The 15120-nt window shown below is 45.6% G+C and overlaps 1 protein-coding gene across 2 annotated transcripts in view; it reads right to left on the bottom strand.

Annotated features, from left to right (window-relative positions):
• Positions 1-13578, bottom strand: part of PLPP1 (phospholipid phosphatase 1) — a 94546-nt gene extending 80968 nt beyond the window's left edge. Inside the window, exon 1 of one of the 2 annotated variants that reach the window (XM_088469413.1) lies at positions 13039-13578. In XM_088469413.1, the coding sequence (XP_088325539.1) occupies positions 13039-13096 (58 nt within the window). In that variant the 5' untranslated portion in view covers positions 13097-13578. The remainder of the gene's footprint in view (positions 1-13038) is intronic. The other variant, XM_088469412.1, reaches the window with a different exon arrangement.
• Positions 13579-15120: the final 1542 nt, after the last annotated feature.

Raw genomic sequence — 15120 nt, 5'->3', positions numbered from 1 at the left:
GCTGGATGTACAAAAATGTATTCATACAGTACGCAATGACGTAAGGCAGATAAGTGGAGGCCAGCACTCTGTTCAATTCAATGGGATCATAGGGGGCGATTCAATTCAACGCAAATTGAATAGCACCGGGAGTGAGCTCCCGGAGCTATTCGATTCAGTGCGCTGTGTGGCCGGAGAATGCCAGTTATCGCGCCTTAACAAGGGTGTTAAGGCGCGTTAACAGGCATTCTTTGACCAAAGTGCCGAGCACATGGCTGTTAGCGCCGCGCTAAGCAGAAAAACAGCTCTTTGGTCGGATTTCTCCTCACATCTCCAGGGGGGTGAGAGAAAAAAATCCTTAGCGCACTGAATTGAATAGCTCCGGGAGCTCGCTCCCGGCGCTATTCAATTCGCGTTGAATTGAATCGCCCCCATAGTGTTCATTCTAGAACCCTTCCCCTGTATAAACCTGTGCAGTTCCTCTTTCCTACCTGGGGTGTCACTCTTTGCTCTGGTGTTTCTTACACACAGCTGATGAAACAAACTGCTGAGATACAGACCAGAGTGTGCTAGAAGCACCAGAGCAGAGAGCATCATCCCAGGCAGGAAAGAGTAATGGTGCATACACACAGTCAGATTTTTCTTCAGATCTGAATGATAACGATTTAAAAAATCGTTCAATCGTTCATATTTGAAGGAAAATCTGACATATCTGACATGTCTGAACGATGAACGATGCGCATTCCCGATGGTCAGATAACGATATATGACATCTGATGTGTTTGCAGTCAGAGTTGGACGATTCCATTCATTTTAATGCAGTCAAAAATCGTTCATAGTTCAAATCGTTGGTCAAATCGTTCAATCGTTCATCTGACAAATATGACTGTGTGTATGCTCCATAACTGCACGGGTTGTGACAGGAATGTGCTAGAATGAACACTAGATCAATTCCATTAGCTGCAAGATGGGATTTGCATTTGCTACGGCTTGGAAACACCAGCAACAACACCTCAACCAACCCCTTTGTGGCCTGTTCTTGCCCTGGACTCGTGATTTTTTTGTACTCAAGGAACAAAAAATTGCGAGTTCAAAGCTACCATAAGTGCGGCATATGGATGAAGTCCTGCTCATAAGCACTTTGAAATAGTTAAATTGAATGGAGCCCTACAGAATGCATTTATACAAAAATCTGTATAAAGTTAACGTCAGACAGAATGCAAAAAGCGCTGTGTAAGGTGCCTAAAACTGAAGTAACAAATGTAATAAATTTGGTGACCACACAATTGCTACAGCTCATCTACAGGCATGCACATTAACCACATACTATAGTTCTATTGCGTGATAAACCCAGCACACCTCCATGACAGCTGGTAAGTTACAAGTTCCAAAGGTGGGAAAAAATATATACATTATGAAGATAAGATGCAGGGCTGGAGTTCTTGTGTACATAGGTCTGAGAAGAGGCATAAATTGATAGGTAAAAGAATGCAGGTAGAAAATAGGGATAGTTTGCTGTAAAAGTGAACTGAAAAAAACATCATAGCGATCATATTGGTTTATCTTCCTGTAATGTGGCCATGCATTAAATACACCGGAGGATGTGGTCTGTCTGTGCAGTTATGAGCTGTGCATGAGTCGGTCCGACATGCGGTGTACTCACACGTACATGTCCCTAGACTAGAGCATAGCAGCAGCTAAATGTACAGGACGGTACAGCACCAGTCAGCTGTCGCCATCTCCAAGGCCCCCTCTATGCAGGATTCTTTATAATACTAATCCTTAGCAACACAGGAGGAATCCACAACAAGAAGCTAAAATGACACAAGGGACAAAATAATATCTTACCACTGTCATTTATTATAAAGCATTGTGCTCCCTTTACAGGATTAGAAATCACTTCTTGTCCTGACAGTCTTGGGTTAGTTTATACCGGATCACATTCTATACGTTTACTAGAAGTGATAAATAGAGACTATCGAAACCCACATTGTTTTTTTTGTTTTTTTATTTGGGGAGGTGGTGAGGAAGGGGCTGGGGGTAGGCAGGGAGTCTTGTAGGATAGTAATAAATAATTAACTTGGTTATGTTATGCATAACTCCACCCTTAGTTTATTAGTGGTATACTATTCCAGTGTTGGATGGGAACGGGATGCCAGTGCTCGAGATCCCGGCGGTCAGAATACCAACACCGGCATCCCGACAGGGATAAGCTGCCCATCCACTATAGTGTTCACTCTAGCTCCGGTGGCAGGCAGGGCGCCGGAGCTAGAGAGGGCAACTTTGCGTGCGTGTCCGAAAAAGGGGGCGTGGTCATGAAAAGGGGCGTGTCTATAAGACACTTCCCCTTTTCGTCATACTTGGGGGCATGCCCGGCACTTACGGACACGCCGGGCAGCCCCCAAGCGCTGCAGACAGGGAGAATAGATGCCGGGCGCATGCGCCCGGCGTCTATTCTCCGGCGGTGACCGGGTCACCGCACATTTCTCCACCCGCGGGACACCGCGTCCCGCGGGTGAAGACGGCACCCGCAGGCTGTGAGGGCAGGGCGCTTTCTGCCCTCCTTCTGGAGGGCAGGGTGCTTTTTGCCCTCCAGAAGGAGGGCAGGGTGCCGCGCCCCGCTAAAACAGCCTAGCGGGAACGCTACACTAGAAGACAGGCAAAAGACTGCACAATTATAGACATTGTAATCGTGTAGTCGTTTGTCTGTCTGCTTATTTTGTGATGTGCCTACACTGACCGAGCAGTCATTCAGTGTAGGAACATCAATCATCTGCTAACATGCTGTCGTCAGGTTGACCAGCATGTTTGCCCGATGATAGATGGTCTAAAACGACCAGTGGGAGTGCCCATCGCTGCTCATTTTAGACGTTTTAGTGAACGATCTTCAAACAATTTAGAAACGATTGAACGATAATGACGCTGTTATCATTCAATTTAATCGCCTAGTGGATAGGCAGCATCAGGATACAGACGCCTGTCGGTAGGTATATTAACCCTCCCCCTCTCCCTACTCTAACCCTCCCTCCCTGATGCCTGAACCTAACATGCCCCCTAGTGCACATAATATATATATATATATATTTATTTATTTCTTTCTTTCTTTCTTTCTTTCTTTCTTTTTTAAATCCTTCTGAAGTCTTCCCTGGGTTGCTAGATTCAGTGTTACCTGGCTGTAAAAGCAGATGGCGTGCCAGCAATTATCAGCTGAAATCTACTCTGGCTCTATCAGTGGTAAAAAAAAAAAGACAGGGAACACATGGAAGATATGCTCCGTAACTTCAATGTATCCATGCAATGCTCTGACAAGAGTGAAGTGACAGGATTCCCAGTCACCACTTCTTGGCCACAGTATTGGATCTGTGCACTTTCAGGCCAGTTCCAGGTAGGGGGCCACTCGCAGCATCCTGTGACTGGCATATAGAACAGCCATTTTTAGATGCCCCCTCAGTATGGTACAACTGACATATGTTAAGAGCATAGGTGGGTAAGGGTAAAAGCCTATTTTTTTATTTGTATATGGGCGCTGATAACAAACCATGATATTTACACAGATTTTCCTGTGCTCCTTTATGGGAAAAATCTGCAACGTTCCCGACTGAGAGGTGTCAGAGAAATGAATGGAACGCCGGCCATTGCTGCTAATTGAGCTACCCCATCCAAAATTTGTTGGGAATAACAAAGATATATAAACTTCATGCAGTGGGACATACCAGAGGTCAAGGTAACATATATCCTTTCAGTTTTACAGAAGACCGTACTCTGGGCCTGATTCAGACCTGCTCGCGAGCGCTGGCAAGCGGGTCGATGGTGCCCTAGTGCGCATGCGCACGACGGAGGACGCTCCATCGTGCGCATGCGCGAGACCCGAATAACGATGGGGTAGCCGTCGTTATGGGTCTCGCACCAAAGGGGGCGTGCTGTCGATGTTGATTGACAGCACGCCCCCTTTGGTGGGCGTGCCGGGGGCGTGGCTGCCAGACGGAGGCGTTCCCATGGGAACGCCTACCGTCTGGGTCCGGCCCCACTGACATCACTAGTGATGTCAGTGGGAGTGATTTGGGCTCTGATCGAGCCAAAATCACTCCAGGGCTTGCGGTCACCAAGACCCTACCACAGGGTCTCGTCGCAAGCCTGATGGTCGCGATGGTCTTGACCATCGCGACCATCTTTTTGGCCGCTCGCATATGCTGTGGGTGGTCACCCACAGCTATGCGTGCGGCCAGGAGGCCGCTCCAAGTTTAGGTAGGAGGGCCCTGATTCAGAACGAGCGCTCTGGTCAGAGCATCCGGCTCTGGATCAGGCCCTCTACTCCTTGGAGTATATAGGTTTCAGGAAAGAAAGTTCCTGTACTGAGGGACCCTCATATCAGATGTATTTGCCGTCACTGACAGTTACGTATTTCATTGCTGAACACTCTGAATATGAGGCGTGTAACAAATTAAATATATTTTACATATACTCATGTGATCTGAGTAATAAAAATAGAATAATAAAAAACGACTGTAGTCAGATAATTCTTAATCTGTCCAATAGCACAAAGTCCAGTCTGACTGAAGAACATTACACAAGGTCAGACAAAGTGTACTTGGTGTAATAATGATAAATCACCTTCATCAATACAGATGGTGTAATGACAGGCAGACCTATGTCTATACAGGCCTTCTCTTTAGCTGCACCTACTGACATGTGAGTAAACGTCAACTTATAAATACATGACTCAGTCAGATCTTACACCAACACATAAACACTCCCCGCTTTACCCATCCCAAAGGTACTAAAAATAAATAGAGATTTGTAGACTAGATTGCTCATTTTCCTTTTCATTTCTGAATTTATCATGTATTTTTTTTATTTTCAAACAAGGCAATTTACAGGCCCAACATGCAGCGTTTTACATCAGTCCCGCTCTCAATGGTGCTTACAATGTAATTATTGTATCACATAAATAAATTGTGGCCAATTTTTGTCAGAAACTAACAAACCTACCAATATGTTTTAGGACTGTTCAAGGAAACCCAAGCAAGCACGTGGACCTCATACAGACTCTACATAGACTGTGCCCTGGTTGGAATAGAACCACTGGCCAGCTACTGCGCTAGTCCTTATTTATGACTGCGTTAAGCCCCGCACAATCTGGGAATATCATTAACGATGCCATGTTGCTGGCCCGCTCCCTCCTCCCCCCCCCCCCCCCCCACACCAATGATCGTCGTTGCCGGCATTGGCAAGTGTGGATGCACTTAACGATGCCGGCACCCCCGGCTGGTGAGCTGGTCTTTCCTGATTGTTTCTTGGGAACGTCTAAAAATTTACCACCATCACTCAGAATAATGTGCTGACTGGATGGCTACTTTCTATTATTCCCATTCCCTATGCATTTATTTTTTACACTCAGACCATAATCAACATAGGCATAATGTACAAAGGGTGCCCAGATTTTATTTAACATTTATGGAAATTAATTAATCTAGCCATATTGGGCTTATTCACAAAACATAGCTGTGCGCAGGATAGATTTCACAGTAAAGTTCAGATGAGTATTTAGTATTGTTATTTTGGAGGGAGAACGTACCACAGCTGTGTAAATTAAATCAATCTAAACTAAACACTCATCTGCTTTACTGTGATGCCAGTCCTGGGCACAGCCATGTTTTCTAAATAAACCCGCTGGCTGTATTTCAGCTGCGAATAAAGGAATGAGAACATTCTGAGGTAAGCAGCCAAGTGTAAGCTGCCGTTCCGTTCCATGCAACACTTCTGTCGATGAGAAGCTCATTGTCTAATAGCCGCAATGTTATATACAAGCAAACCCAGCACCACATGTACTTGTAGATCAGACATCTCCACTAGTTAAATTGGCGTTTTACTCTATTTTATTCTAACCACATTGAAGAAAATGTCACAAGTGGAGTAATATAATCATGTATATTGTGCCAATGTATTACGCAGCACTGTAATAGTATATTTAATAATTGACAACAGTCCCTGTCTCAGTGAAGCAAACCCACAAAGAACATACAAACACCACACTTATAGGGTCCTAGTCAGTCAACTCTATTATTTCAGCCCAAAGTGTTCCTGTCTCATACACACATGGGAGGCAGCTATTTTATGGACTAAATCAGAGGTTCCCAAATTCAGTCCTCACGGCACCCTAACAGTCCAGGTTTTAAGGATAACCATGCTCGGGCACAGGTGACTTATTAGTTCAGCCGAGAGCAGCCACCGGAATATTAGTTCAGCCGAGAGCAGCCACCGGAATATTAGTTCAGCAGAGAGCAGCCATCGGAAACGGCTTTGGCATACCTCCCAACCGTCCCGCACAGCAGAACAGCGGGTGAACACAAAATAGATGCCGTGCGAAACAGTACGGGAATGAGACCCTGGGGGCAGCACAGCCGCTCATGGGGCGCTAGACACGCCCCAGAGAAACGAAAATGGGTATATGCCATGAGGTCCTGCCTTCACCCCAAGGCCACACGCTCTTATGGCCCTCGCCTAGTCCCGAATTAAGAGGTCCAAATGTTGAGAGGTATGGCTTCGGCATCTTCACATGATGTCTCTCTTGCTGAATTCCAGCCTATGGAGGAGGGAGGAGTAGAAATCTGGCTACCAGAACTGTGCTTATAGCGAAGGCTTGCGTATAACTGAATCTGTCCCAATGTCTGCCTTGTCTATGTGTAGGTTACATGCACACTACAACCATCACCTGCTGCAAAGACTGAGGGGCTGAGGTGCAATTAGATTGAATCAATGTGTTTGTTTGTTTTTCTGTGGGGTCCAAGGTGTGCGATTATTATTAGGATTATTTTTAGGATAAATATAATAATAATAATACTAATAATAATAATAGATATAGTTGGATTAGAGGGAGGGGGCCTCCAAAATTTCTTGCACAAGGTGCTGGTAGACCTAGGGCCAGCCCTGGCACCACTCTCACCTCCTACTTGGACATTCCGTCCAGGATCTCATGGAGGAGAGTAATAACTGAGCCTAGTATGGTCTATATACACTCTAGCGTCGTACAAATGTGGCGTGAAATTGCAGTACAATGGAAGTTTATGACATGATGCCCTCACTGATTATAGGAAGTGCATGGAGTTTGCTGTCAAAAATGGCACCGTCTCTAGGGCACAAAGATTTGCATGTCCATGGAAGAACAGCTCAGCAAATTGGGGGTATTGACATGAAGTTCGGGTGAGGTGCACTCACACGCCTCTTTTAAAGCCCATATGAAAAAAAAAAAATGTGGATTTCCCAACAAGGTATTTTTTACAACACTTAAAGGATGGAGAGGGTACAATTATAGGACTTTCCAAAGTTCACAGGTGGCTGCGGGACATCTTCCTCCCAGTAAAACGAAAACATCATTCAAGTGTACTTTAGTGACACATAATGTCCCCTAAAGGTGCATACACACTAGACGATATGCTCCCTGAGCGATATCGTCTAGTGTGTCCCCGGCAGGCTGTGCTCAATGTCGTTCATGACATTGAGCACAGCCGCTGAACAATATCATTAGCGATATCATTCAGCGCCGGGCTCTCTCACCCATTCCCTGACATGCAGCAACCTGACGAGGTCGTCAGGTTGGCCTGCATGTCAGCCCGATGAACGAGGATGACGAACGACCCGCGGGAACGCGCGTCGTCGTCATCGTTCATCTTTTTTGTGTTAAAAATGGACGATAAAGTGGACGACTGAACGATAACGATATCGTTATCGTTCAGTCGTCCACTTTAATCGCCCAGTGTGTACGCACCATTACTCTTATGGAAGAATTCAATTCCATGCGATGTGCAGCTGAATATCGCCGCAATGCCTGGCTGCGCACTTTGGTAATAAATAAATAAAATGAAATTCTGCCATGTGGTCACTACCATTAACAGTTATTTATATAGCGCACACATATTCCGCAGCGCTTTACAGAGAATATTTGGCCATTCACATCAGTCCCTGCCGCAGTGGAGCTTACACTCTATATTCCCTAACACACGCTCACACACATACACACTAGGGTTAATTTTTGCTGGGAGCCAATTAACCTACCAGTATATTTTGGAGTGTGGGAGGAAACCGGAGCACCCAGAGGAAACCCACACAAGCACAGGGAGAATATACAAACTCCGCACAGTTAGGGCCGTGGTGGGAATTGAGCCCACGACCTCAGTGCTGTGAGGCAGTAATGCTAACCATTACACCGCCTGCGCTGCCCTTATGCACATGCACACCTATGTAGGGTGCGAGGGAAAACTGGTGGACGTGAACATAAAAAATATACGAACATTTTAGGATTATTAATTTTGTAGACGTTTTAGTAAATCTACCACTAAGAAGGGTTAATGTAAAAATGTTCAAAAAAAAAAGCAGCCAACTAATTTTCCCTCGTATAACATTATAGGATGGCAGTACGATTAAGAAATATATTCTGAATATTTGTAAATGTATGGGAGCTGTCAAATGTTTAGTCTGCCAAGGTATAAATAGAGTATAATGAATACACCTACAGAACAGTGGCCAGAATACATAAGGTGCACCTGTCACCACAAAGCCAAGTGGTGACTCACATCCACTGCAAAAGCATATCCATATACTCATACATTTTCCAGCATCCAAACCGTGACATTTAGAAAGTTCATCCTCTCAATAGATGGTAAGATCCAGGACAAGTATAGCTCCACTGCAGATGTAATGCATCTTCACAGATCATTTATAGACTTAATTATAGGCAAGAAACTTATTTCAGACCTCCAGGCGCTACACTTGAAAAGACCTGTAATGTTCAGAAAGCTGGTTGCTCTCTAAAATTCAGCTATTAAACTCATAGACTGTCCTTAACCTCTTAGGTACCCTTGAACATATACGTTTTAGAAACAATGAGAAATTCACATACGTGATAACGGAATCGGTATGATGTACCGGCGGCTGGAATCCCGACACGGGTGAAAATCCTGATCGTCCCTAAGGTAAGTATTGACTAACCTAATTCCCTCCCCTAACCCTCCATTAAAGGTGCCTAACCTTCCCCCCAGTGCCTAACCCTAATCCTCCCTCTAAGTGCCTAAACCTAACCCTCCCTTCCCCGCCACCTAAACCTAAGTCCCCCGGGGGGTGCCTAACCCTAAGTCCCCCCTGGGGGTGCCTAACCCTAACCCCCCCTTCCCCTAGCCTAAACCTAACCTCCCAGGGGGGTGCATAACCCTAAGTCCCCCCCCGGGAGCCATAAACCTAACCCTTCCCATCCGCGCTCGGCGCCCCTTCGATCGGGATGCCGGGCGCCGGTGTCTGTAAAATGACAAGCGTCTAGATTTAGACGCCTGTCATTTAACCCTCGCCAGGATTAAGCAGTCGGTTAGCCGGCTGTCGGGATTAGGTCCGCCGGCTTCCCGACTGCATACCGTGATAACATGCCCCTTCACATATTATTATAGAGGCGGGATGTGCTATTTGTTATGGTTTCCACCTTGAAATGAAGCAAATGTTTTATACATATCCTCACAAACTTTCACTTCTTTTGCTTTCCAGCCTTGTATTGTTGCCTTTTAGCCATGTAGTATTACTACAGTTGCGCGAATAGGACACATCAAATCATAGAAGGATGCAGGAAAGGGAGGCACTGTATTTAGGAAACGTTAGATTACCAACAGTCAGTAAATTACTGACAGTCATTAAAAAAGCAGGGATATCTTAACCCGCCTGTGCAAAAACAGTTGGTCAGTAAAAATTATCCCCTTAATAAAATAACAAACATTAACCCATGACGGAGACACAAATTTGATTTTGTGTAGGTTTGTAGCTTCTGCTTGCAATCACTTATTTTGGTGTAGAGCAACATAGACCCCTTGAAGTCTTCACCCCCACACTCCCTCCTGCTTTATTGTCAAACGTGTTAAAGCTTGTAATACCGGTTTCAAAAGCCTGCTATGGTATTACAGACCACTGTCTCTTTCTCGGATTATATGAATTGTTTTTAACAGGGGACAATTCAATTGTTTTTTTGAGATGATAATTAATGGGTGCCTGACGGAGCAATTCAATTGTTTTGGGCGCCCATTAATTATCACGCAATGCGTCAGTAGATGCTAGACATCAGTCAGATTTTTGGGGGGTTTCTTTTGACAACTTTGTCCAAACAAAAAAAACACATTTTCATAGGCTGTCATGCTGGCAGGAGGGCATGTACAATAGGCATAGTCATCTTACAGTACACAGATATGTACAGATGTGTCCTCATACACCTTTCCTTTTTTTCTTCATTTGGCACTAGATGCCGTCACGGCTATGATGCACCACGACGAGTAGCAATTAAAAAGTATTTATATAAAGTATCAGATTAAAGTAGCAAATTTTAAGAAAAATCACAAGGCATGGATAATACACAGGGATCTATTTACTAAGCAGTGTTAGGAGACAGAGTGAAAAGTGATAAGGTGCCAGCCAATCAGCTCCTAATTGCCATGTCACAGGCTGTGTTTGAAAAATGACAGTTGGGAGCTGATTGGCTGGCACCTTATTATTAATTATTATTATTGCAAAAAGGGGCCGGGTATGCAAATCAAGCGATCGCTCTTTGCGCTGTAAGGACGCCCTCTATGTCTTAGTGAGCGAAGGCAGTTAGTGTACGCTGGACTATAAAACCTCCCACCTGTCACTCGCAGCACACGTCATCTCCGGGAAGAGTCTGATTAAACGTGAACATCGAGGGCCATCGGAGCTGCTCGCAGTACTTGGGGGTTGACCTAACCTACCCCAAGCACTGCGAGCAGTTCAGGCTAAAAAACAACCAAGTCACGTGTGCAATGACGCTACTTTGCTAATTATGCACACCCATTAAACGCCGTTCTGACGGTCAGACACGCCTGTGTTCGCACAACCACTCCCCCAACACAAGCACCTTCCCCTGTTACCACCCACAAACGACACTATCTGTCACTCAAAGCAGCGACATGAAAGTGGCTTGCGAGCTACCATAATCAGATTGCAACAAATGACTTGCGCACTGCGAATTATACGCATGCGCAAATGTGCGAATATCGCTCCCAGCGAGCGAGTGTGCCCTAGCGAGAGACTCTGAATGAGGTCCATGGACCTTATCACTTTTCACTCTGCCTCCTAACACTGCTTAGTAAATAGACACCATAGATTCAAAGGCATGGCAAATTTGGCCACACGGCTCGATTTTAGGAAAGGTGTATCTGGACACATAAGCTCAGTCTACAGCAATGAATACTCCATTGCTGGACAAGGGAAGGAGCTATTGTTATGTAGTGTCATTACAGTCACAATAAACTAGGGATGTGCAGGCTCGGATAGGTTCGAGTTTGCACGTGGAGTTCGGATTTTTCCCTCCAAAAAAACGGAACTCAGAACGAGGCAAAACGTCATCTTACATGGACGAACATCATCATTCCTGGACAAAAGACCAGGAATGATGATGTTCGTCCATGTAAGATGACGTTTTGCCTCGTTCTGAGTTCCGTTTTTTTGGAGGGAAAAATCCGAACTCCACGTGCAAACTCGAACCTATCCGAGCCTGCACATCCCTACAATAAACTGTTTTTCCATAGGTCTTGCTGGAAGCAGTTTTATCCTCTACAATGGTGCAAGAAACCATATGGTACAATGAAATCATCTGATATCTACTATAATCAGCAAATTGATGCATACAACTGCTGATACCCACTTATTATCATGTAATATTACATAGCTTGAACTGCTAGGAATGATGGTGTATAGAGCACTGGCTTGTGAGCCTGTTGCACAACACTAAGAACAAGTCATGAACTTTTTACAGTATTTGGTAAGTAGGACAAAAATCATTGATCCTGGTCATAACCTTCTACAAACCACATACACACTGTATAAGATAACAGTCATACAACCTACACAGCCCCAAATGTCATCTACTGTATGTACCAATAACTGGCTGATTAATACTAGCACAGACTTATGCAACTTCCACAGATAACATGGAAGTGGAAGATCCATTGGTTGATATGCCTACTTCTCTGTGTTCTAATACAATCACATGAGAAATAAATGGAAGCTGGACGATGCGAAGACAAATTCACTGTACATTTACCAATAAAGGTGCATACACGTAACAATTTTTTTTAATGATTTAACTATAACAACGTCGTTATCGTTCAATCGTTGAAAAAATCGTTCAGTTTCTTAGTTATAAGATGAACGATTATCGTTCATGCACGTTCCCGTTTGTAGTTTATTCTGACTGACCAACTGAACGATTTTCATGAAGGGAAGTTACAAAAATCGTTTGTAGTTCAAAAAATCGTTCATTACACTTTGGGGCCTATCCATTAGCAGATGGTTTTCTGAGCGATGAAAGACAAAAGATGTCTATTGAAAATTCCGGTGGCTGTGCTGAAAGATATCTGTCATGTACATGACAGATTTTTGCAAAAGATGAATGATATTGCATGACATCATTCAGGGAGTGGATTTTTTTCTCTCCAGTGCTTTGTAGCTGCTGTTAATATAGTTCGTCATTTACCGCATATAAACTGCCAGATATTTCTAATATCTGGCAGCGATATGCGATAATTGACCAACATGTTGGAGACGAAAGATAAAATTTATCGGCCGCGGGAGTGCGCATCTGTCATTGTTCAGGGCCTATCCATTAGCAGATAAATTGAACGACTGAACGATATATCCTTCAGTCGTTCAATTATCTGACAGATGATCTGACATAAAATCATTCATAAAATAGTTGATATCAAAATCGTTACGTGTGTATGCACCTTTAAGGTTTGTCCTGAAGACAATATAGGTAACCTACACTTGAGACAGTATGGCAAAAATTATATATCACTTATGAAGGTATGAAGGGATTACTTTCATGGAAGTCACAATGGCAAGCAGTAAGTGAGGCTGTAGCAGGTACCTCAGGAGGAAAGAGAGGGATGTGACAGGGAATGTCAGGCAGGTGATAGGGAGCATGCAAAGCAGGAGTCTCAGGGGTTTTACAAGCACAGCAGAGGGGCCCTCTGTAAGATAGAGGGCCCTATATGGACAGGGACACATAGCACATACCCAGCACCACGCATACTATGTCCAGGACAACAAACGGGATCCTGGCTCTGTCAAACATCGTGCTGTCCCGACTTTTCTTGATCTGCAAGACAAGTCCCAGTCACTGCAAGATCCACTCTCATGTGAGACAGTCCCGTGTGTGGGGGGGATCTCAGGGTGACAGTCCCAGATGGGAGGGCTCACAAGGCAACAGTCCCTGCTGTATAGATCACAGGGTGACAGTCCTTGGTGTTGAGATCACAGTCCAGTACAGTGTAGGGATCACAGGGTGACAGTTCAGTATTGTGTAGAGAGGGCTCATAAGGTGACAGTCCAGGTTGTAGGGATCACAGGGTGACAAGCCAGGTCACAGAACCCAAGCAGCTCACATAAATAAGCAGCCCTGGGAGTACAGCCAAAAATCGGGAAGCGGTTACCCTTATCCCGCAGAGAGCCACTACCTGCCTAGACTAGAGCCAGCACGCTGAGCTTGGACTGCCTTAACGACTGTATGTGAGACTGAGACATGGGAGAGGACATAGGTGATAACCCAATCTGCTGCCGCTAACCACACACCAAGCCGCCAATCAGCGGCCAGATCTCTCTCACAACTACGTCACAGGAGGTGTGACTGGGCGGTGCAGCCGGTGGGCGTGTCATGTTGGATGAGGGCTTGGCGGTGTAGCTGACGCCTGAGATGGGGGCGGTAATGAGGTAGGCGTGGCTCGTAGCGCAGTAGCCGGAGATGTGCAGAGTTTAGTGGGATAGGCGTGGCCCTATGCGCAGTAGGCGTGGCATTATGCACAGTAGGTGTGGCTTCTGATGGATGGCGAGGTGTGGCTTGCTGGAGCGTCTTCTTGGGATAACTGCCCCTGCACCCTAGTTATTTTGCGGCGAGCGAGTGTCGCATTATGATGTCATAAGGGTGCGGCTGATACTTCTCCCACACGTTGTTTGCCGAACTTGCTGCTGTTTGTGTTCTCTAGTGCAGGGTTGGGCAAAGTGCGGCACTCCAGATGCTGTGGAACTACACATCCCAGCATGCCTTATGTGGCAGGGCATACTGGGATGTGTAGTTCCACAGCAGCTGGAGTGCCACACATGGTCTACCTCCTAGAGGACGCTAGTCATTATCACCTGCGTGTGTTTATAAAGCACGCTTTATAAACACACGCAGGTGATAATGACTGGCGTCCTCTAGGATCTCTGCCTTATGTTCTCAAGAGCATTCTCCACACCTAACATTACACCGACACTAACCTCAGACACTGCTTATAAACCAATTACATGTCAGGCAGCCAGGTAATCAGAAACACAGCTTACAGGGAGATGTACTTATGTACATCATACCCTCCAACATAGTTGAAAACCGGTACAGGGGCGTGGTCATATATAAAGGGGGCGTGTCCACGGGTGCTGAAGACTTGGAGGCAGCTGGCGCTGGTGGGTCATTATGTCAGCGTCAGTGCAGACTGCCAAGAACCACGGATGGCTCTTCAGCACTGCTATAGAATTCAGGAGATTGTACTCATCTGGTACAATCGGTACAGCCCCTGTTTTGCTGGTACAGACCATTAAAAAACGGTGCTGCATCGGCCAAATCCGTATAGTTGGAGGGTATGTGTACAGTAGCATTGTTTCATTATAGTATAAGAGTAGTTTGCAGGAATCTATGAGCTGCAAACTTAATTTATTCTTGGGAATAGGAATGCCACCTAGTAACAGCTGGTCAGTTAGGAAACAAGCCTCCCAATCAGCACTGAACGCAGGGACAGGGAAAGGAATGTCATTTCACTGTCTGTACCAGAGAGGATGCGACACTCCCAATACAGGCCACCGTCATGTCTGCGGTCATTTTTGCAGGGCTGGCTCGAGGCATGTTCGACCAGTGTGGTCGAACAGGGGCGCCACCCCATAGAGGGCGCACCCCTCCCAGCCAGTCCCGATTTCAGAGGGACAGTCCAGTTTTTCGAAGTGTCCTGCGGGAGTTTGGGCACCTCCACCGCCGCAGCTGTGTGGCGATGCCAGCCCCGGAGAAGAGGAATGGATGCCGTGCGCATCCATTCAGTGCAGGTAGAGGGCTGTGGGCAGCCCAGCTACTGA

This window comes from Taudactylus pleione, unplaced genomic scaffold, assembly GCF_031769625.1.
Source record: "Taudactylus pleione unplaced genomic scaffold, aTauple2 ptg000092l, whole genome shotgun sequence".
NCBI lineage: Eukaryota > Metazoa > Chordata > Amphibia > Anura > Myobatrachidae > Taudactylus > Taudactylus pleione.
The sequence above is the reverse complement of the archived record's forward strand: the minus strand, read 5'-3'. Positions and strand labels throughout refer to the sequence as shown.